The sequence below is a fragment of the Callithrix jacchus genome, chromosome 1, assembly GCF_049354715.1.
Source record: "Callithrix jacchus isolate 240 chromosome 1, calJac240_pri, whole genome shotgun sequence".
NCBI lineage: Eukaryota > Metazoa > Chordata > Mammalia > Primates > Cebidae > Callithrix > Callithrix jacchus.
Window position 1 is genome coordinate 80,085,754 of NC_133502.1, and position 24,276 is coordinate 80,110,029.

General features: G+C 42.0%; 1 protein-coding gene across 2 annotated transcripts; it reads right to left on the reverse strand.

Moving 5' to 3' along the window:
• Positions 1 to 4,114: 4,114 nt before the first annotated feature.
• Positions 4,115 to 14,782, reverse strand: LOC118153812 (nuclear pore-associated protein 1-like). 2 transcript variants are annotated; one of them, XR_008480771.2, is made up of 4 exons: positions 14,258 to 14,782; positions 12,676 to 12,826; positions 8,497 to 9,870; positions 4,115 to 7,743 (listed from the first exon to the last, which is right to left on the reverse strand). XR_008480771.2 is itself a non-coding variant. In XM_035301048.3 (3 exons), exons 1-3 carry the CDS (start codon positions 14,693 to 14,695, stop codon positions 9,785 to 9,787), a joined length of 675 nt encoding a protein of 224 aa, XP_035156939.1. In that variant the 5' UTR covers positions 14,696 to 14,782; the 3' UTR covers positions 8,165 to 9,784. The 2 variants fall into 2 exon arrangements, 1 of the variants encoding a protein (XP_035156939.1); XM_035301048.3 differs by lacking the exon at positions 4,115 to 7,743 and having other exon boundaries at positions 8,165 to 9,870.
• Positions 14,783 to 24,276: the final 9,494 nt, after the last annotated feature.

The following is a 24,276-nucleotide window of genomic DNA, read 5'->3' on the forward strand; positions in this document are numbered from 1 at the left end:
CCATAACCATCAACCAGATGGATCCCACAGCTGGGGGACACATAGATGCCACATAATTCCCGGCCTTGGACTGTCTCTCTCCATGTAATCAGGTGATACCAGAAATCCCAGGAGCTTCTGATCCTCAAGAGCTTTTTCTGAAACTGGTCTGGGAAGTCACCCAACATCTGTAGCTAAACCTGTGCTTTCAGGGCTTTGCAAAACTGTGAGTCCTGCCTGGTCAGTCTGTTTGATGGAAAGCAGGAATTTCTCTATACTATGCACCGCAGAGCTTACTTCTTTCTAGATTACTCTTCCTGCCATGTATCAGTAAGCCCCCTCCCTTCACCAAGCCACCATTACTAGCGAAATGTTGTCTCCTCTGGATGCTCAGCAGCTCCCTTCCTAAAATGCAGCTTTCAGGCCTGGACACAATATTCCAGCCATGATACCAGGAAGCAGGCATTCATGCCACCATCTCCTTCTCTATCCAGCCATTTAATGCCATTATTGCAAACTTTTGGGGTGCCCAAGACATGTTGTTTATAATATTGAAAGTTTTGGTATCCACAAACTAAGATTTTTAAAGAGTACTATTAATTTCTCCTTCATCCTGTACTTGTGTCGTGTGTGTGTGTGTGTGTGTGTGTGTATGTTTAAATAAAATTTAACTCATACAAATAATTAATCTCAACAAAGAGCTTTACATTAATACACAAGACATTTCATTCTATTAGTTTTAAACTTTCTAGAGTTTGGAAGTCCTTTTCTTCCTGTCTCTTTTTTAAAATCCGATTTTTTTTTTTTTTAAAGGAGTGTCACTCTGTCGCCGGACTGGAGTGCAGTGGTGTGATCTCGGTTCACCGCAACCTCCGCCTCCTGGGTTCTTGCAATTCTCCTGCCTCAGCCTCCCGAGTAGCTGGGACTTAGGGCGCACACTGCCACGCACGGCTAATTTATTTTTTATTTTTATTTTTTGAGACGGAGTTTCGCTCTTGTTACCCAGTCTGGAGTGCAATGGCACGATCTCGGCTCACCGCAACCTCTGCCTCCTGGGTTCAGGCAATTCTCCTGCCTCAGCCTCCTGAGTAGTTGGGACTACAGGCACGCACCACCATGCCCAGCTAATTTTTTGTATTTTTAGTAGAGACAGGATTTCACCATGTTGACCCGGATGGTCTCGATCACTTGACCTCGTGATCCACCTGCCTCGGCCTCCCAAAATGCTGGGATTACAGGCGTGAGCCACCGCACCAGGCCTTGTAAAGTGTCTTCTTACTGACTCTGCCCATTAGAATTCACTCTATCTGCCATACTTCTCCAGCCAATCAACCTTTTAACATTGGTGCTATAAAAACCATCAAAGAGGAAATTAGTACAGAGAAAAGCAACAGGTGAGCACAAATCAGGGGGTTGGGGAGGAAGTCAAGGGCTTGTTTTTCCATCACCAGTTAGAATCAGCACATATAAAAACACTGGTGGAGAGAAAGTCCGGATTGCAGCCATTCATTAAAAACCTTTCATTTTGGCCGGGCGCGGTGGTTCAAGCCTGTAATCCTAGCACTTCATGGGAGGCTGAGATGGGCAGATCTCGAGGTCAGGAGATAGAGATTATCCACCTAACATAGTGAAACCCCATTTCTACTGAAAACACAAAAAATTAGCCAGGTATGATGGCATGTGCTGTAGTCCTAAATACTCAAGAGGAGGAGGCAGGAGAATTGCTTGAACGTGGGAGGTTCAAAAATAAAAATGATCAATAAACACATAAAAAGTTTACCTCATTTATAAAGATAGAAATTAAAAGAAAAGAGGTGTCATTTTTCCCCCACCAATCAAATAATGAAGTAGAAAAGACAATACTATCTGGTGTTTGTCAGGATAAATATAAAGGACCCTCTTATCACTGATGGTAAAGGTATAAATTGATGCAACCTTTCTGAAGGACAACTTTTCAATATGTATCAAAAGATATTTTATCCAATAATTTAAATTATTTGGAATTTCTGTTGGGAAAACTATCACAGAATCATGTATTTATGACCTAGATTGTTAATCTCAAGTCGTTTTGTTTTTCAAAAAGTTAGGAGCCATCTAAAGGATATGAAGGGAATATTACAAACAACTCTACACACATAAATTTGACAACTCAGATGAAATGGACCAACTTCTCAAAAAGCACAGTACTCTAACTCACCCAGTATCAAATAGATAATGTGAAAGGCTAGTTTCAGGGCTCAACCATTAAACAATAGAATACAGGCTGGGCGCGGTGGCTCACCCCTGTAATCCCAGCACTTTGGAAGGCCGAGGCAGGTAGATCACGAGGTAAAGAGATCGAGACCATCCTGGTCAACATGGTGAAACCCCGTCTCTACTAAAAATATTAAAAAAAAAAAATTAGCTGGGCATGGTGGCGCGTGCCTGTAGTCCCAGCTACTTGGGAGGCTGAGGCACGAGAATTGCCTGAACCCAGGATGCGGAGCTTGCGGTGAGCTGAGATCTCGCTATTGCACTCCAGCCTGGTTGACATGAGCGAAACTCCATCTAAAAAAAAAAAAAAAAAAAAAGAATTCAAATAAGAAGTCTGCAGGCCCAGATGTTTCACTAGAAAATTATACTAAATGTTCAAAGTTTATTCAATCTCTTCCAGAGAAAAAGAAGAGAAAGGAACAGTTTCCAGTTCATTTTATAAAGCCAGCATTACCCTGATGCAAAAACCAGACAGTGATAGTAAAACTGACCCAATAATATCATAGACGGTTCTTTTGGAGAAACACAGAAAACGACCTTTTTGTTCTTAAAGCTTGAAGCTTACATTTGTTTTATCTGAGTTCTTTTCTCAGAAAAGGACATTCAGACCTCACAAAAAGAGTATAGAGAACTGAAGCTCACCAGATCACCCCATCCTGACAATGAGAAACCTGAAGCCCTCACTCCTCATGACTCTTCCTTGCCCCTTTCTAGTTCCTATATTTTTACACATTGTCACATTTCTTCTCTGTTATATAAACCCCTAGTTTTAGTCTGTCGGGGAGATGGATTTGAAACTGAGCTCCCATCCTCTTGGCTGCAGCACCTGATTAAAGCCTTCTTCCTTTGCAATACTTGCTGTCTCAGTGACTATGTTTTTGTCTCAAAAGCAGCAAGAGCTAGACCAAACCCCTGGTGTTTGGGTAACAATAGTTAAAAAAATCAATAAACGCAAAATCCCTTAACAAAATATTGGCAAATAGAATTCAACAACGCATAAAACAAATTATACACCATGACTGAGTGGGGTTTAGTCTGGTAATGGAAGGCTGGTTTAGTATTCAAAATCAGTCAGTGTAATTCACCATATCGACAGGCTAAAGAAGAAAAATCATATAATTACATCAACTGATGGAGAAAAATCACTTGAACAAATTCAAAAATCACTCATGACTTGAAAAAGAAAATCGCCGAGGTGGGAGGCAACATAACATGACACCATCTCAAAAAAAAAAAAAACCAAATTAGTCAGAGAGGTGGATGGTGGTACATGCCTGTGGTCCCAGCTACTTGGGAGGCTGAGATGGGAGGATAGCTTGAGCCTAGGAGTTGGAGGGTGTAGTAAGCCGTGTTTGCAACACTGCATTCCAGGCTGAGCAACAGAGTAAAAGCCTGACTCTGAAAAAAAAAAAAAAGTCTTAGCAAACAAGAAATAGAGGAGGAGCTCCCCACAACTCTATCAGGTACATCTACAAAAATCTATAGCTAGCATTATATTTAATGGTGAAAAAGTGAATGCTTATCCTCTAAGAACAGGAGCAAGGCAAGGATATCCTCCCTCACACTTTTACTCAACATAAGTAGTCCTGGAAGTTGTAGTCAGCACAATAAGGCAAGAAAAATAATGTAAATGAAACAGATTGGAAAGCAGTTAATAACATTGTCCTTCTTTGCAGATGGGGTGATTATGTAGGAAATCCCAAGGACGTCACAAACAAAAACCCAAAACACTCCCTAGAACGAGTGAGTTCAGCAAGGTCACAGGATACAAGACCAAAATACAAAACCAACTGGATTTCTATATATTAGCAATAAACTCATTCATAATAATTAAATTTTAAAATATGTACTATTAACAATCAGTAAAAATAATAATAATAATTGGAGGGCCAAGCAAGGTGACTCATGTCTGTAAACCCAGCACTTTGGGAGGCTGAGGCAGGTGGATCACCTGAGGTCAGGGATTTGAGACCAGCCTGATCAACATGGAGAAACCTCTTCTCTATCGAACATACAAAATTAGCCAGACGTGGTGGCACATATCTGTAGTCCCAGCTACTTAAGAGGCTGAGGCAGGAGAATTCCTTGAACCCAGGGGGCAGAGGTTGCAGTGAGTAGAGATCATGCCATTCCACTTCAGCCTGAGTGACAAAGCGTGACTCCATCTCAAAAAAAAGGAATGGTATAACTCTAAAAATCAAGTGTAGGATTCTTATGCTGAAAACCACTACAGGTATGCATATATATATTTATGTGTGCGTGTAAACTTACATATATATGAATCTGTGTGTGTGTATGTGTTAATTGAATGTAACAAACATGGCCCAGATTGTGTTACAAATAAGACGGAGTGGCTATCTCCCTCAGGTTGCTTACAGTATAGCTGGGAAGTCAGACACTAAATCCATGAATGAAAATGTGTTGGGGACTTCAAAGAAGCCACTGAGCGCTCATTGCATCAAGCACCTGGAAGACCAAACCATGAGGTCAGAGCATGGACAGTAAAACCATTCGGGTTTATAAGGCTTCTAACTCTACATCACCAGAATGTCCTCTAATTCTACATTTCTGGAGGAGAGAGGCTGATTGGGTCACTCTGGGTCAGGACTCTATCTCCTATGCCATCAAGAGTGTGTGTGTGTGTGGTGGGTGGTGGCATGAATCAATATAAACATAGCAGCCAAGAGTCCTAATTTTGAAGAAGGAGACGAGGAAGAACCATTTGTACTGGCTGGATGCACCAAGGGCTACAGTAAAAACTAGGAAGAACACCGAGATTTAAAGAACCAGAGGAAGAGGAGCTGTGGGGAAGAGAAACAAATGAGGAGCATCCACAGAGTCAGAGAGAAAGCCAGAGTCAGGGCTTCCTGCTGCTGAGTGAGTTGTGCAGCTGCTCCAGCTGCAGATTGCTAATTTCAGGTTGTTTTGTTCTCAGAGTTCTCCCTCTAAGCCACGGAGGTGACAGTCCTACATACTTCAGAGGATGTTGAGTGTGCAGAATAAGACGCTGCACCCTCAGCTCAGTGATACGTGAGGTGTGACTATACTGACTCAGGAGTGCGGCTTATGACGAAGAAGGGCTGTGATTTTATCTGGGAGTGCTTTTCTTGGCAGGCTGCAGACACATGCGTTTGGAAAATATGAAGGAAGAAGTCCCAAAATGGCCTTTGCCATGGCTCAGCTAGAATTGTCAGTAACATAGCAACTCATTTCCTCTGGATAGATTTGTGGCAGCTTAAAATTCTAAGAACTGCACTTCCTTCAGTGGTTCAAGGATATCTGAATCCCAGGCCTCTGACTAAGGGTTCTCTCCTAAGAAAATAACATACGATATTTCTCTCCTCTCTTCCACAGACCTCAGAGGATAAGCCTTCTGAAAGGGACACCCTGCAGCCTGGCCACAACAATGTGGCCACGGATTATGCCCTAGAGGGTGGCACAACCCTGGTGGCGCTCTCCACAGGGCAAGGGGTGGACCTCTTCATGCCTGACCCGGTATGTACAGAATATGGCAGCATCTGGGCTTGGGGACTTGATGGGCCTCTGTGCTTCAATGCGAGTCCCCTGAGGTGATTTCCTGGTCATTCCTAATACTTGTTTTGGGGGTCAGAGAGCCTGGAAGCCTGGTTTTGGGAGCTAGCACCATCATGAGAAACCATGAAGGGCCTCTTTTCTAGTGAGGGCACCGGGGGTAGGAGTGTCCTGCAGAGCCGGTTGCATCAACTCAGGCCGTGTCCTCGAGTTCATTTTTCAAAAATGCACTCAATCTCTTTGGCTTTTGAGAACTCCATGATTTAAGAATCGCCACACTGCGAGTTTCCAGACAGAAGCATGAATTCTTTAGAGCAGCCCCATCCAGTAGAACGCTCTGTGAATTTTGCTTTTAAAGTGGATGCCTTGTCTATCACTTGTGAAATGCTTTGCCAAGTATACTGAGGTCTTGTGAAAACTCAGATAATGTTGACCAATGACCACTTCAAAACCTCTTGTGTTCACTTAGATGAAAGGTCAGTATTTAAATTTAATTTAGATGTACAGATGTTACTGGGCAGGTACTGTGTCCCAAAGCACCATTTCAGGCAGTGGAGATACAGCGTTGACACATGGCAGCCTTTGTGGAGTTCACATGTCAGTTTATATATGTGGAGAGAGGGGGGTTGCAAATTTCAAAATGGAACAGTTAACTAACAAAACAGCGTTTACCGTATGGAAATCGAGAAACTTTTCAAATAGAATCTTTTCACCTATAAACCCATTAGACCAAGACCCATTGCTGTGCCAATTTCCCAATGCCACAGTTTCCCTTTATTTTCAAAGAAGCCAGAAAACCCTGAGAAATCTATGGCTTACACATATTACTCTCGGGCAATTATAGAATAACAGCTAACACATAATTCTTAATGAGTTGAAGGAATGTAGGTACCTGTCCTAGGGAATTTACATCTATTAATGCATTTAAACATGACAGCAGCCCTGTGAGGTAAGTCTTACCATTATTTATATTTTCAGATGGGGAAAGGGAGGCACAGAGAGGGTGAGTTGCCTAAGGTCAAGCTAGTGACCGCTGGTGTCAGGTGTCACACTCTGGCACTCTGTGCTTTAACTAGTATACCAGACCCAATTTCAAAAACAAATGCTCTTGAGTACAAGTAAAATATTTCCAAGAACATTCTGAGCAGTTCTAAAGGCAATGGGAGGTGCTTTGACTCTGGGAACTAACTCCAGGATTCCCAGGCACAGACAGAGCCTGCTTTCTACCCTCAAACATGACAGCAGGGCCCAGTCCAGACATAAGTGGGCACCAGAGCTTGTTGCCTTGACAAAAGGAAGAGGTGAACCATAGCATAATCTTTCCTGTTCTCCGTGTATTATCCTGAAGTCCCTTTGGATCAAGTCACCCAAGTATAAAGAACATTTGAGCAAAGACTCTGCACAAAGCTTAGTGTCTGTTTGGGATGTTGACGTCCAGTGGACGTAGCTGGTGGCAGTTGTCACAGATAGAAATACCATGGAGGGCAGCCAGCAGTGATGGAGGCAGCATTCTTTAGTGGCTCAAACCCAGCCTGTGAGATCTGTGGGTTTGCAGAGCTGGTGATTTGATTTTGTCAGAACACACATATTGTTCTGCACAGAGTAACCACCTCCTGTTAACCAACTCCCCCTTGTGGGATAAAGCTCAATGTCAAGGCATTCGTTGACAAACAGGAGCCCTTGTTTCTCAGTGACAAGGAGTTGGTGCCTGATCATCAGGGACCCTCTTATCAGAGTGCATGAGAGCCCATATTAAAAATCAGCGGTTGCTGGTGACCACACAATCAGAATAAAAGGACGTATTTTCCAGGTTAATAAAATGATGGAAACAACATTCCAGGGGCCTGAAAGTCCCTGCCCCAGCCCCGGGAGTGGATCAAACCAAGGCATTTTCACCCACCCTGATGCAGAATGAGCTCCTCCATTCAGGTGGAGAGTGAGTACCACTGTTCAGATGACAGCTGTGCATCTGCACGCTTTCTGCTGAAAAGCAAGAACAAAATCGAACCTGGCTCAATTAAGTGAAAGGAGTTACTGCATTGATGGCGATACGAGAAGAGGGGCAGAGAAATGCTGGGAGGGTCTCTGGTGAGGGCTTTACCCCTGGGCCTATGCCCACGGAACTAGGTGAGGACAGGCATTTCTGTTTCAGTGCCCAAATGTTGTATTTCCCAAGACCACCTTGACCTGCCACACCCCCATCCTGTGCCTTTAAAATCCCTGAGACCCCGGTAGGCACACACACAAGCAGCTGGATGTCAAGAGGAACATATTGATGGAAGAACACACCAACGTTGAACAGCGGATGGCGGAAGATAAGGCAGGGGCTCTAACGCAGGCTGCCTGTGGACCCACGGATAAAGTGGAAGAGCACACTGTAACATCCACCCACTGGGGCTTCAGCTGTAAACATTCACGGCTAGATGCTGCCGTGGGGTAGGAGCCCCACAGACTGCCTGACTGCATGCCTCCCCCTAGAGGTTTGAGCCACAGTGCAAGGACACAGCGAGTCATACCCCATCACATGCCCTGCGACGAGGATAAGGGAACTTCTCCCGTTTCAGTGAGAAAGTTGAGGCCTTGGCTAGGACCGGGCAGGGTTAGAGGACCAGGAAGCAGGAAGCACGTCACTGGTGTTGCAACACGGCCAGTCTGTCCTGGACACCAAACCTCTCACTCAGGTTTCAAATCCCGGGGAGGGTGTCTACTTTTTAAGCTAAGGCACATGCTGACCTTGGACTAGAAGAGGCCCAGATACGAATCCTTCTAGACTGGCATCCAACTCTTTAAGGGATGTCAAGGCATTTTTCAGAAGTGGAACTCAATGCTGGGCTGCTCCAAAGCAACACATGCCCACAGCGAGTTAAAGCTCATGAGACAAAGACAATCACATGCACATCTGTAAGAAAAAGAAGTTCAATTTATTGTGCAGGGGAATTGCACTGCAAAGGAACCATGGAATTGTCCTTGGCCAGTCTAAAGAGGGTTTGAGGAAGAGAGGACTGGTCTGGATTGGATATTGCCTGGAAGTGGGTGCAACTAATGATTGGTTATCTTAATAATTTTTATTTAGGAGCCAGGGAGATTAAAATGAAGTCGTTGGTAAAGAAGCAGTTGTCATTTTTGTTAGGAGAAGAGAGGAATGTATAGCTATTGAGTCTCCTAGTCACTGTCTTATTTCAGAGATGGATGGCATGACCTTTCCTCTTTGTATTCTGGGAATATCTCTGATGTTCCTTGGGAACCTCTGGGCTAGCTGCCAGCTGTGAGCTATCATTCTTGAGTTTCTCACTTTCTCAAAATATTTGATGTCCATTAAAGTGAATCTGGTTTCCAGGCCCCGATTTCCCCCTAGTGACTTAGAGGGACATCAGCATTTAAGGTGGTATCCGCTGCGAGCTGATCACGTTTTGTCACCAGAACTAGATAAAGGGGCGTCTGAGGGATGCCCTGCAGCTATGGGCCATGGTGGGCATAAGGGGACTGGAGAGAGGGACTGAGCACAATTTTATCAATAAGTCTCAGGATTCCTTTGGATTTTACCAACTTTTTCCTTATGCCAGGTGAACACAATTTCCAATTGAAAGAACTTCCTCTTTTCCCCAGGTAAGAGTAGCTGGGATACCAGAAACTTGTAATGTTTTCTGAGACTGAATCATTAACATAAACAAAATACTGGACCGCAAATTAATGGCCAAAATGCATCCCTCACACATTAGCACAACTTCTCCTCTAACTGTTGATGGCCTAAGTCTTTCTGAAAATTTTAATCTGGGGGCGAGAACTTGGGAGATAAACACAGTCATGTTCCTTATAAATAAGGGGCTTCCCTGACAGTAGAAGTTACAATGAGAAAGAAGACCATGGGCCTCTTCCCTTTGAATTTTCCTCCCTCTTGCTATGTTACTGCTTGAGCTTCTTGTGTGGGCTTCATATTTTCGCTGTCTTTCCACCACTCGTGAAGGGCAGGCTCCAGAGTGACCACGGCCAAGCCCCAGCTCTGCCAGCAGGCCCCATCTTCTCATGATTCTGTGGGCTTCTGTTTCCTGGTGTTTCTCTTCTTCCTGGCATCTTTCTTCATCTCGCTAGACTCTTCGTGAATTTTTACTGGTGGAAAAAGATGTCAAGATTAATAAGAAAAGAAAGATTTACAGCCTGAATGAGGGCTATGCTAAGTATTTTGACAGGGCCACCACTGTGTATGTGCAGAGAAAGAAATTCCCTGAGGTGGGTGAAGAAAGCCCAGCTGGGTAGCAGGGAGAATGCTGTCTCCATGAGGTCCTGTTTGGTGGTGGCTTCAGGGGGCCTTGCTGAACAAGCTTGGAGCCACTGTCCATAGCTCTGGCCAGTATAAGAACGGTAGACTCTGCCTTTTTTAATAAGTAATCAGTATCTTTTATCACTACAATGCACCTTCTAAAGGTAATATTTACGTTTATATTTAAGTTGTTCCAGGAGAAATTGTCTATAAAACAGTTAGGAATCATACTTGCAAAATTCAGAGCTCAGGCCAGAACCTCTGTTAAGTCACTTGTTTAAGCCCCAACCTCTAGATTCACCCACTCAGTTGCATTTGTTTTTCAAAGGAATAATTATACAAGAGGACTTCAAAGAGTTCATGGAACAAATAAAATTAAAAGATAAAAATATAAAATACAAATTTTTTTTTCCAATATACCAGTCATTTAGTCCAACTCTAAAGGTCCTGGGAATTTAACCTGCAAAGGCAGTCTTTTTTATGTTATTTGCTCAAGAAAAATGGGTGCCCTTTAAAAGTTTCTTTTTAATATTAGGAAACAATAAGAATTCTGAAGGAGGCAAATCAGGGCTGTAGTTATTTTCCATTAAAACCTTTGCAAAATTCCCTTGTTTATTGAATTAAGGACAGGAATTAACAGAGCACTGCTGTGCTGGAGAACTCTCTGGTGAAGCTTTCCCAGGCTTTGTCTGCTAAAACTGTAGCTAAATTTCTTAGAATAGTCTCTTAATAAGCTTATGTGGGCTAAGGAGCAACCATATTCCCAAGGTTGTGAAAATGAATGGCTGTGATTAGTTAAGGCCAAATTGTATCCTGTACCTTCAGAGGCCCTCGCTCTCCTCCCCCAAGTTATACCCATCTATAGTTATCCATCCACCCATCCATCCATCCATCCATCCATCCATCCATCCACCCACTTATTCTTATATCCCTTCATCCTATCTATCTATCTATCTATCTATCTATCTATCTATCTATACTTAACTGAGAGATTTCTCACAGCTTTTCTTTTTAGAGCAAAGGTAAGTTGGAGAGTAGCAACACCTCTCTCTGTTATGTGGAGTTATTTTGGGCTAAAAATCTAGGAATTTAGGAATGTGAGTTCTATCTTTAGTTCCTGGTAATTCACTGTGTGTCTTCTGAAAGATTCTGTATTTAAATGTTTTGGTTTCCTGACTTAATGTTTTCTCTTAATATAAACTTGTGTGCATTCATGTGTAACATGTGGAAGACACCAAAAGAAGAAAAAAAGAAAGAAAATGTAAACAAAACCACGTGTAAGTTTTTTCACTCTCAGTAACCCCACTGTGAACAACAGGATGTGAGACCAGAGGGTGAGGAAACTTGAAAGCATCCTGCCTGGACTATGATTGGAGGAACCGACAGTTCAAAGTCCAGCAATCCACCAGGAGATGAATGTATTCTTATTGGCCACTGGTCCAAAAAGAGTGAAACATATGTGAAGTCAACTTGAATCCAACCTGCAATCTGGAGCAGTCACCCAGGATTGCAACAATGTTAGCACCATCAGCCCCTAAAGTAGATGAACATTGACTGTGAGCAAGGAAGAACAGTGAAACCCCGGGAAGAGTGTGGCTGGGACATTCTTCAATGAGACGGGAAGCCAGAAAAATCTGAAAAGAGCAAGAGCCATCAAACTGGAAGATCGAGGGAGTCAAGCAGAACATTTCCGAGCAGCCATGCCTGCTTGTCGAAAAGATGACAAACCAGATACACCCTTTCCTCCTGCAGCACCAACTGATCCTAACAAGACAGCCCAAACCCACTGGCTTATCAGTACTGATGATGGCGTTTGGGTGAGAATGGGATCCGACTCTCTTCATCTCCCAAGACCAGATATTGATTTACGTTTCTGACAGGAATAAATGGAATTTTCTTTTCTTGATTATTAAAAAAAAAAGGAAGAAAGAAAAAGAGGCCGGGCGCAGTGGCTCACGCCTGTAATCCCAGCTCTTTGGGAGGCCGAGGCGGGTGGACCACGAGGTCAAGAGATCGAGACCATCCTGGTCAACATGGTGAAACCTCGTCTCTACTAAAAATACAAAAAATTAGCTGGGCTTGGTGGCACACACCTGTAATCCCAGCTACTCAGGAGGCTGAGACAGGAGAATTGCTTGAACCCAGGAGGCAGAGGTTGCGGTGAGCGGAGATCGCGCCATTATACTCCAGCCTGGGTAACGAGCAAAACTCCGTCTCACAAAAAAAAAAAAGAAAGAAATCACCAGAAGACTTGGTAATTTCTTGCCTGCAATGTAGTTTCAAGGGATGCAATAGAGGACAGTATAATATAATGATGTTCATTATAATTCTGAGTTGGAGCTGTTTCAAGATGATAATAATAGCTAACATTTACTGGGTGATTAATATGTAGTAAGCCCTGTTTTAAGTGTTTTACATGAATTAATTCCTTTATTCTCATAACAACTCTTGGAGGCAGGTACAGAGGGGGAAGATGAGGCACAGAGGGGTTCAATTACTTATCCAAGGTAAGTGCCTGAGCCAGGATTCAAACCCAAACATTCTGGCTGCCAACCCATACCCTTAACCACAACGTGACCCTGCTTGGAAACACACAAGTGGGGAAGAACCTTCATCTCCCAAATACTGGGGTGCATGGCTTAGGGCTGCCTAACCTGCTGGGAGACAGTGCCTCTTCTTTGCTGGCTGCGGAGGTTCTGCCTCCTTCGCCTTGGTTGCCTTCGTTCCTTTTCCCACTTTTTGAGCCGTGGGCCTGCTGGGTGTGGGCAGGGCAAAAGCCCAGGCAAAGAACACCCAATTCTGCATCTGGAGGGGAAGAGGAATATGTATCAGGCTGTTCCCAGGAATCCCGTGGCAGAGGGGACGGAGGGAGGAAATGAATAAGGAAACACTGCTACAGGGGTTTAGTATTTTGTTTTTTCATTTTTGTTTTTGACAATCGTTAGAGCATCAGGCTTGCCTAATTAGCAGTAATATTTCCTCACATTTTTCATGAATTCCACCTGGTGCAGTGCCAGATGTGATCTATAAAATCAGAATTCCTAGAGATGACAGGTCTGATGGTGATGAATTCCCTCCGTATTAGCTTTTCTGCAAAGGATCTTGTTCTCCTTTACCAGTGAAGCTTAGTTTGGCTAGATATGAAAGTCTTGGTTGTTGTTTCTTTTCTTTAAGAATGTTAATCATACCCTATGACTCATGGGGGGAAAAAAGCATGTTGAGCCTCAGCCTCCAATCTCTTCTGGCTTGTAGGGTTTCTGCTGAGAGGTCCACTGCTAGTTTGATGGGCTTCCCTTTGTAGGTGACCTGACCCTTCTCTCTAGCTGGTTTTGACATTTTTTCTTTCATTTCAAGCTTGGAGAACCTGATGATTATGTGTCTTGGGGATGATCTTCCTGTTAAGTATCTTACTAGGGTTCTCTGCATTTCCCGAATTTTCTGTTGGCTTCTCTAGCTAGGCTGGGGACGTTCTCACGGGTGATATCCTGAAATATGTTTTCCAGATTGTTTCCATTCTCTCCATCTCTTTCAGGGACACCAGTGGGTCATAGATTTGGTCTTTTTACATAATCCCATATTCCTCAGAGTATTTTCATTCCTTTTTATTCTTTATTTTTATTTATTTATTTATATTTTGAGACGGAGTTTCGCTCTTGTTTGTTACCCAGGCTGGAGTGCAATGGCGCAATCTTGGCTCACCGCAACCTCCGACTCCTGGGTTCAGGCAATTCTCCTGCCTCAGCCTCCTGAGTAGCTGGGATTACAGGTACGCGCCACAATACCCAGCTAAGTTTTTGTATTTTTAGTAGAGACGGGATTTCATCATGTTGACCAGGATGGTCTCGATCTCTTGACCTCGTGATCCACCCGCCTCGGCCTCCCAAAGTGCTGGGATTACAGGCGTGAGCCACCGCGCCCGGCCCTGGGTCAGGATTCTTAAGGGAAAGGAACTCTCCAGCAGGGCTGAGCTGGGGACAACATGGCCCTTCCAGCAGGAACTCACTGGAGACACCTGGGCCTTGTCAGTCAAGTTATTTTCTCACAGGCTATTGGGGTAAACATTTCCCTCTAGGGGCCCAGGACTGTCCCTGACGGAACTAAGGTCTCCCCAGGCCTCCAGGGCCCTGGATGTGGGTATCCTGCGGAGAGGAGGGGGCTTTTCCCGTCTTCCTGCCCCTGGGTCACTACCTGCTCCTCCTCCTCTATCGCTCCTCTGTTCTTTCCTTGGGTCCTCACCTTGGTCTGATTCGGGAGCCTGGCTGGGATCGGGATCGGCTTCCTAGCCCCGACCGCCTCCTCCTGTGGTCGGAGGGTGAACGTGCTGCTGGGAGGAGGGATCCTCACAGAGCTGGGGTGTCTCAACACCAAGGAGTTGCGAGCCGACAACACGGTTCTCCTCCTTAAGAGGAGCCTGCAGTCCACAGCAGGCGGGACCGCCACGGGGGCGCCCGTGTCTGGCGGTCTCCTGGGGGCGCCGAAGAAGCTGCCTGGAGAAGGCTTCCGACTCTGCTGACCATTGAAGAGAAATCCGTAAGGGCCGGGGGTAAGCGTGGGCGCCACAGGGGGAGCCGGGCCAGGCTGGGACGCCTCCCGGGCTATGGGAGCGCGTGGTACACGGCCAGGCAGGGGCCTGCGGCGGGACCGGGGGCGAAATATACTTAATAAATTGCCCATTGAGAGCAAGGTACAATGGCGAGAAAACGGTCAGTAACGGAGACGGAGCTCGGTAGTCACCAACTTCTCTTCTGCCACGCGCGCACTAGGCAGCTGAGCGCTTGTGACGTCCCAGTGGGGCTGGTGAACGAGACAGGGCTCGTGAAGCGCGCGGGAGCCCCCCCGCCCCAGGGCACCTACCGCAGGGGTCAAAATGCTACAAAATAAGTAGCTTTTTTTTTTTGAGACGGAGTTTCACTTTTGTTACCCAGGCGGGAGTGCAATGGCGCGATCTCGGCTCACCGCAACCTCCGCCTCCTCGGTTCAGGCAAATCTCCGGCCTCAGCCTCCTGAGTAGCTGGGATTACAGGCACGCGCCACCATGCCCAGCTAATTTTTTGTATCTTTAGCAGAGAAGGGGTTTCACCATTTTGACCAGGATGGTCTCGATCTGTTGACCTCGTGATCCACCCGCCTCGGCCTCCCAAAGTGCTGGGATTACAGGCTTGGGCCTCCGCGCCCGGCCATACAAAATAAGTTGCATTTTCATACGACAGTAACATCAAGGGGAAAACCCAATAAAGCATTCAATCCCATTTACAATGGTCAAAACAAATATAAATAAATATGTAAGAATACGTCTAACTAAGGAGGTGAAGGATCTCCACAAGAACTACGAAACACTGCTGAACAAAATCAGAGATGACACCAACAAATGGAAAAACATTACATGCTCATTAATTTGAAGAATCAATATTGATAAAATAGCCATACTGCCCAAAGCAACGTGTGGATTCAATACTATTCCTATCAAGCTACCAACATCATTTTCACAGAAATAACTAGGAAAAAGTAGTCTACAATTTTGTGTGTGTGTTATAGCCTTAATCTTTATCAAAATCATGTCACAGTTCCAGGATTCTTCTGGTGGAGACTGGATTTTCTAGGTGTGGAATTATGCGGCTTGACTTCCTCTTTTCTTATTTGGACCCTATTTTTCCTTTCTCTTGCTGATTGCTCTGGCTTGGACTTCTCGTTATGTCAACTGTATCTGAATATTTAAACCAGTATTTCTTCTATTTTCAACAGTGATGTGAATGTTAACCGTGAAAGAGAATGAGGCCGGGCGCGGTGGCTCACGCCTGTAATTCCAGCACTTTGGGAGGCCGAGGCGGGTGGATCACGAGGTCAAGCGAGTGAGACCATCCTGGTCAACATGGTGAAACCCCATCTCTACTAAAAATACAAAAAATTAGTTGGGCATGGTGGTGCATGCCTGTAATCTTAGCTACTCAGGATGCTGAGGCAGGAGAATTGCCTGAACCCAGGAGGCGGAGGTTGCGGTGAGCCGAGATCACGCCACTGCACTCCAGCCTGGGTAATGAGAGCGAAACTCCGTCGCAGAAAAAAAAAGAATCAATACCAATCTTCCTCAATTCTTCCAAGGAATTAAAGAAAGGAAACACTCTCAAACTCATATGAGGCTGAAATTACCTTGATTCCACAACCAAAGCCACAAGAAAAGAAAAGACCTTTGCAGCTTCTATTGGCAGCCCTAAGCGTAAACAAAACAAATCAACGGGAACACTATCTCAGCAGTAGCAATTACACGGACAAATTGACTGCATTTCCTCACTGACAGGATGCAATGGCTGTGACCTAAATAGCTCTTTCGAAGGCTCTGACCTCCCCGACCTCTTCAGCAAACGGCCTGGGCAAATACACAGATGTCTTCCAGCAACAAGGGATCTATCGTCAGCCATTCCTCACTCGCACAGATGAGGATCTGAAGGAGCTGGGAATAAGTACTTCTGGTGCCAGGAGGAAAATGCTGCTTACAATTTCAGAACTAAATAAAAACCAAAGAAAGCTTTTTTTTTTTTTTTTTTTTTTTTTTAAGACGGGTTTCGCTCTTGTTACCCAGGCTGCAGTGTAATGGCGCGATCTCGGCTCACCGCAACCTCCGACTCCTGGGTTCAGGCAATTCTCCTGCCTCAGCCTCCTGAGTAGCTGGCATTACAGGCACGCGCCACCATGCCCAGCTAATTTTTTGTATTTTTAGTAGAGACGGGGTTTCACCATGTTGACCAGGATGGTCTCGATTTCTTGACCTCGTGATCCACCTGCCTGGGCCTCCCAAAGTGCTGGGATTACAGGCTTGAGCTACCGCGCCCGGCCCAAGAATGAGATTTTTCAAAAAGATCAACAAAGTTACAAACCCTTAACTGGACTACCTAAGAAAAAGGGAAAATAGAGGCCAGCACTTTCGGAGGTCGAGGCGGGTGGATCACGAGGTCAAGAGATCGAGATTATCCTGGTCAAAATGGTGAAACCCCGTCTCTACTAAAAATACAAAAAATTAGCTGGGCATGGTGGCGCGTGCCTGTAGTCCCAGCTACTCAGTAGGCTGAGGCAGGAGAATTGCCTGAACCCAGGAGGCAGAGGTTGCCGTGAGCCGAGATCGCGCCATTGCACTCCAGCCTGGGTAACAAGAGCGAAACTCCGTCTCAAAAAAAAAAAAAACAAAAAACCAACTTTGTGTTGAATGAATAAATTTAGACAGTACGAAGTATGTTCTGAAGTTCCAGAACAAGCAAAACTAAGATACAGCAATAGACATCACATCAGTTGTTACCTGGGGTGAGGTAGGATGGGAGTTGTCTGCAGAGGAACACAAGGGAAGTCTCTGGAGTGATGGAAACATTCTGTGTCTTTATTGACTATGGTTACATTGGTGTGGACATTTGTCAAAACTCATTGACTTTCATATTTGGAATTTGTATATTTTGTATATAAATTATAGTTCAATAAATATGTACATATATGTATATATATAATGTGGATAATACATTTTTATATATCATGATGTCTATCACTTCACAGCATATTATATTTATATCATACCATATTATAGCTACATAATGGCAAAAGATGAAAAGGATGCTGTATTTTGAGAAGGTCACAGAAATTATCACTTTTATTTATTTTTTATACAAATATGTATAAATCTTTCACAAAACAAATGTCAAAAATGTGGTATTTTCACTGCTCTATAGATAAATTATCATATGTTCTATCATGTAATAAATGTTAAAAACCTGGGTGTTCATTCGTTGTATGTGTTGACTTGTTCTATGTGTTTATATGCTCCCTGTTCTATAAATTCTCACACATTGTACACCATCCAATCAAGTGATGAGCTGCTCAGTAGATAAGTGCTGAACACTCTGCATCCCTCATCATGTCATGCACTTCAGGTCGTTTTCCTGTTGTCTTCCCCAGTAGACATTAGACATTTTCTTCCATCATTTTGGAGCATCCTGGAGAAACAGCTAGACACAGGGGACATATTGTTATACCTTGCTTATTGTGACTTGGAATTATACATATTGAAATACTGTAAAGATTTGCTTTATTTTTATCAGCATGCCTATGTGAAATTAGATTTCAACTCTACCTCACTTCCAACTTTCCGGAGGAATGCAGAGAGTTTATTAGAAAATAGAAGTGCAACCAAATATGGGTGAAGGGGAGAAAGGAAGCAAAACACACTGCCATGTGTGTACCTATGCAACTGTCTTGCATGTTCTGCACATGTACCCCCAAACCTAAAATGCAACAAAAAATTAAAAAAAAAAAAAGAAAATAGAAGTGCAAAAATGTTTACTGCTTGATTCTCAGACCATAGCCTGGGATTAGCAATTTTTAAAAAATGAATGACAAAAGAAGCCTAAGAGTCTCCCAGCTCCTGGGATGCATGGAAGCAATGGGCTGTGATATCCTATTGAGGCAAAAGAAGTGGTGCTTCTTATAGTCCCATGATCAGAAGCAGTAAGAACTTGATGGTGCACCTAAAGTTCTTAGGATGCACCTAAAACTGAGAACAAGGGAAAGCTAAGTAGAAGTATCACCAGGGAAGGACTATGGGACCTTACTCTGCTAAGAGAGAAAAGGATTTAATTAGGTCCAACAGAATATGATGCCATTTCAAAAATATTTTCTGTTAGGACAATTTCCAGAGACTCTTAAGTGGATGTTATTTTGTGTAATGATTTTTGAGCTTAGTGGAATTTTACCAGTCTGACCGGATCAGTTCTAGAAAACTCCTCTGATGGGTAAGCGATGAATGCTTTGTCTCTCCACATACTTCGCAGTTAGAAGGAGAATACTTCAGGCCAAAAGGACGCAGGAACTTAGTTATGTATGCCACAGTCAGATCAGTGATTTTAATTTCCCACCCTAAAGAAAAATGAGTATATATCATTCTAAAGAAATCTGACTTTCTAACATGTCTGTCTATTACCTAACCACATTCCTTCAATGATTCCATAGCAAGCAGTTAATGAAAAACAACAACGATAATAGCGCACCTATTAACCTTTACCACTTGTAATTTTCCAGGGGATTTAGACAGATCTGTTGCAAAAAATTTCATCAATTCTTATGTTCTTTTCAAATACTTTTTGCACTATCAGATTATTCAACCTTTCTCTATTCCTACCTTTACCATCAGACCCTCACTAAATCCCATTAGCCAAACCCAAACTGATGAGTGATGGTAAGCATTTTTTTCATATGTTTATTGGGCTTATATGTCTTCTTTTGAGAAACATCTGTTCATGTCCTTTACCCACTTTTTAATGGGATTTTTTCCTATTGAGTTGTTTGAGTTCTTTATATTAAAAAAATGCTCAGTATCACGAATCATCAGAGAAATGCAAATCAAAACCAAAATGAGGCATCATATTATACCAGTCAAGATGGCTATTACTAAAAATTCATAAACGGCAGATGTTGGCAAGGATGCAGAGACAAGGGAACCTTTATACACTGTTGGTGGAAATGTAAATTAGTATAAGCTCTAGGAAAACAGTATGGAGATTTTTCTAACAACTAAAAATACAACTACCATTCGACCCAGCAGTTTGACTACTGGGCATCTACTCAAAGGAAAAATCATATTTAAAAAGATGCCCACACTTGCATGTTTATTGTGACACTATTCACAATAGCAAAGTCATGGAATCATTGTAAGTGTTGCTCAGATAAAGAAAATGTGTGGTAAATATACACTATGGAATACTATGCAGCTATAAAAAGAATAAAATCATGTCCTTTTCAGCCACATGGATGGAGCTGAAGGCCATTATTTTAAGTGAATTAACTCAGAAACAGAAAATGAAATACTGCATATTCACACTTAAAAGTGAGACCAAAATAAAAAATACACATGGACATAAAGATGGAAATAACAGACACTGGAGACTCCAAAGGTGGGGAGGCCCATGGGACGGAAAGGTTAAAAAATGATGTATTGGCTACAACGTTCACTATTTGGGTGATGGGTACACTAGAAGCCCAAACCTGAACATCACACGATATACCCCTGTATATGCACCTTGTGAATCTAAACTATATTTTTAACTCAAAAAATGCAAACTCTCAAGATGTATCAACCTCCTGGTGTAAATCTAAGACTATAAAATATGCCTTTGTCCTGAACTGCTACAGCTTCAGTATTTCTACTCCAAAAACATTTGTGTTTCAAAAACATTTGTGCTGTTTTCAAATATACCAAGTTTAAAATTTTCACCAGAAAAATGTCTTTGCTACCTTTCCCAGGTCTCCAGCTGCCTCCACACTGGAGTAAGGAATGCTGGAGGAAGCATGACCACCTCACAATAGTTTAAGCTGTTCCTTTTACCCATAGATGTACACATTAAACTTGCTCCTAGCTATTCAGGATTGCTTGCTCACTGATATGTTACAATGACAACAAAATACAACTTGTGTTTGATTAAAAAAAGAAAAGCAAGTGAAACATGTTTCCCCCCACTGGGTTCTGGGTTGATTAAATCTAGCTTATTATTGACGTTTTAAAATTGAGGTTATATTATATAGTTTAACTTTTGAAAGAGACTGTGACATATGGAAAATGTAAGCCAAAGAAAATTAAAATATGAAAATTCAAAAATGGCAAATGCTAGCACTTCACATATGTTTGCTTAAATTTGGTTAGTACACTGGAGAGAATTTGGGATTGAATTCAATTCTTTGTGCTTTATACAAAATAAGTTTACTAGCAGTTAGATGGAATTGGCTTAGAAACCTAATACTATATGTATATATCATAACAATTTTTAATTCAAGAGTAATACAACAAAAAGAACTGGTTTTTGAAATCGGCATGTTGGATAAATAGACAACTACTGTATTTAATTCTAGATAAGCATCCTTACTGCCAAGAGATACACATTTTTTTTAACAAGCCTCTTTCTCTCAACTTTGTAAATAACAAGTACCTTTAAATTGCCATTAACGGTATCTCTTCAGTGGATGCCCCTTGGCAGGGTGTGTTCTGCACTTCTCCTCTGTGGTTATGTCTAGAGAAATTGCATCAGGATGGCAAAAGTGGTTGTGTGGAAAAAGAATTTAGATTTGTTGTGAAAAATGGAGTTCACGATGGATTTTCTGGATTGATTAGTTAAGCAATTGAAACACCAAACGCAGTGATCTGAATAACAAAACAAATTGTCTAATTTAGAAACATAATAAAAACACATATACTATTCAAAGTTATGTTGCCACAGTCGATGACTAGTTTTTAGTATTTGTAATATAGGGTGTATGTAATTTCTTTTTGCATTAGCAAAATCCCATCTTTTTTATATATGGTTTCTGAGTAAGGAAGATAAACATCTTCTTTTATAATTTCTGATGTCCAATGTACAGTTAAACTCTTGGCTGTTAGGAGCATCTGCACATCCCCCAACTCAGAGTAACCATGCTAGCTATTCTTAGCCAATGAAGCCAATGAACACAGAAGACTGTGCCCCTGTTCTCTTCTTTCACATGCCTTGTTTTAAGCCTTCCTTGCTCTGCTCCCTCTCACCATAAGGATGTGGCTCTGCTGACTTTTCTCTGTAAAACTCTCTCTTCTACCCTGTTCCATCCACGTTTTCTATGCTAATTAAAAACTCCTCCACCTTCTGATCTCAGCTTAAGAGACACTGTCTTGAGGCATCTTTCCTTAGCCTTTCAAATCTGGCTCTTTCATAAACCCATCCGACAGATCATTGTTCGACTAAAGCCCTAAATAGGGACTTCATAATTTCAAGCTTTCAAAAATGTCTTACAACAGGCAGTAAAATGTGTTCTATTTTGTTGGTGAGTCATGCCTATTCTAGGCAACTGTTCTCAGTTTTCATACAGAGGGTACAAATTAGACATATATATGTTTTGTGGGGAGGAATTTGAACTAAACATAAGAATTACCTGGACAGGAAGTTGTTACTCACTATTACATTAACTCATTTTAGGGGAATAAGGGAAATAACATGATTTAGGAAGTGTCTAACCCAGAAAGAGATAACTGAATCAGAAGTTCTCCAAGGTTTCTTTGAGATTTGTTTAACATATGATTTTGAGATTTGGTGAAAGTATGTCATTCCCAGTAACTAGGTGTAATTTAAAAAAGAAACAGTCACTAGAGTGAATCGGCAACCAACAGAATGGGAAAAAATTTTTGCAGTTTCCCCATCTGACAAAGGGCTGATATCCAGAATTTACAAAAAACTCAAACAAATTTACAAGAAAAAAAACAAACAAGCCCATTCAAAAATGGGCAAAGGATATAAACAGACACTTTACCAAAGAAAACATACATGAGGCCAACAAACATATGAAAAAATGCTCATCATCACTGGTCATTAGAGAGATGCAAATCAAAACCACATTGAGATACCATCTCACGCCAGTTAGAATGGCGATCATTCAAAAATCTGGAGACAACAGATGCTGGAGAGGATGTGGAGAAATAGGAACACTTTTACACTGCTGGTGGGAGTGTAAATTAGTTCAACCATTGTGGAAGACAGTGTGGCGATTCCTCAAGGACCTAGAAATAGAAATTCCATTTGACCCAGCAATCCCATTACTGGGTATATATCCAAAGGACTATAAATCGTTCTACTATAAGGACACATGCACACGAATGTTCATTGCAGCACTGTTTACAATAGCAAAGACCTGGAACCAACCCAAATGCCCATTGATGATAGACTGGACTGGGAAAATGTGGCACATATACACCATGGAATATTATGCAGCAATAAAAAATGATGAGTTTGTGTCATTTGTAGGGAAATGGATGAATCTGGAGAACATCATTCTCAGCAAACTGACACAAGAACAGAAAATGAAATACCGCATGTTCTCACTCATAGGCAGGTGATGAAAAATGAGAACACATGGACACAGGGAAGGGAGTACTACACACTGGGGTCTGTTGCGGGGAATAGGGGAGGGACAGTGGGGGGGGTAGCTGGGGAGGGATAGCATGGGGAGAAATGCCAAATGTGGGTGAAGGGGAGGAAAGCAGCAAAACACTGCCACGTGTGTACCTATGCAACTATCTTGCATGTTCTGCACATGTACCCCAAAACCTAAAATGCAATAACAAATAAATAAATTTAAAAAAAAAGAAGTTCTGCAAATGTGCTTGGTAATTTTAAGGGTTATTATTACTGAGACTACTACATAGCTATGTCCTGTCAGTAATCTAAAAATAAAAATCATTCTAGTTGTCATCAATTATATAAGATAATAAAAATAAACTTTAAGTCTTAGGCAATATTTTAAATATTACTTAGAAGTACATTTCGTTGTGTTATAACTAGTAACCCTCTATGTGTGATTATTCAGATTACTGAAAGTCTTCGTATTAATCATTTATTATAATTAATTTTAAGTATTTGATTAATCAGTTCTAAAATAATTGAAATCATTAAAACTTTAATGTTATTCAAGCAAAATGACATAGAAATAAAATAATAATATAAAAATAAGAAATTAAAGACTATAAATTTAGACAAAGGGGAAATTAACAGAACCACTTCATGTCTTTGCCTTTGTATGGTAAAGGACAGACTCTTTCATCCAATAACTTTTTAAATTACCATAATTTTGCAAATTTAGGACTTTTTCTTACATCTTATGCAATATATTGCTTGTCTGGTAAATTGAACAAGTGGAGAAAAGAACTTTGTCAAAATTAGCACTTTATGTAGGATACTTTACATTACATTATAAAAATACTTTAATAAAGAGGGTCATAGTCTGCAGAATATAGAATAAACATCCTGAATTAGCTGTTAAGACTAATGAACTTCTTTTGTCCCAATATTTTTATCTAGCAGATACTGTACTTAACACAGTGTTGGATTCTTACTACCATTTGCAATGTTGTAATACCAAACTCCAGTTTTGAGAACTTAGTATAAATGAAGGTACATGGAATATTTCAAATATAACCACTAATTTGAGCTTGTTATTGTTAATATATAATTATTTTAAAGAATAGCTGAGACTAATAATTCATCACCTCAACTAAGAATGAAAGATGTTTTAGATTTCACTACCACCAAAGTGAAGTTTTCTGATTTGCCGTCTTCGACTAGGTTCCTCCTTGCTTTCAAATTACACCCATTATGATAGTCCCCTTGTGGGTAGGGACTGGGTTTTATTTTCTCTGAATTGCTGACATCCAGACAGTGGTGTTCCACATTTAAATAGCATTCAGTAAATACATAAATGCATGCATT

Bases quoted from the DNA above. Each gene is read 5' to 3' on its own strand.
- LOC118153812 (XM_035301048.3), bottom strand. From the start codon at position 14,695: ATGGGCAATTTATTAAGTATATTTCGCCCCCGGTCCCGCCGCAGGCCC. The intron at 12,827-14,257 runs GTGAGGACCCAA...CTTCCCCTCCAG, and splicing joins GGCTCCCGAATCAGACCAAG to ATGCAGAATTGGGTGTTCTT. The intron at 9,871-12,675 runs GTTAGGCAGCCC...TTTTTCCACCAG, and splicing joins GAGGCACTGTCTCCCAGCAG to TAAAAATTCACGAAGAGTCT.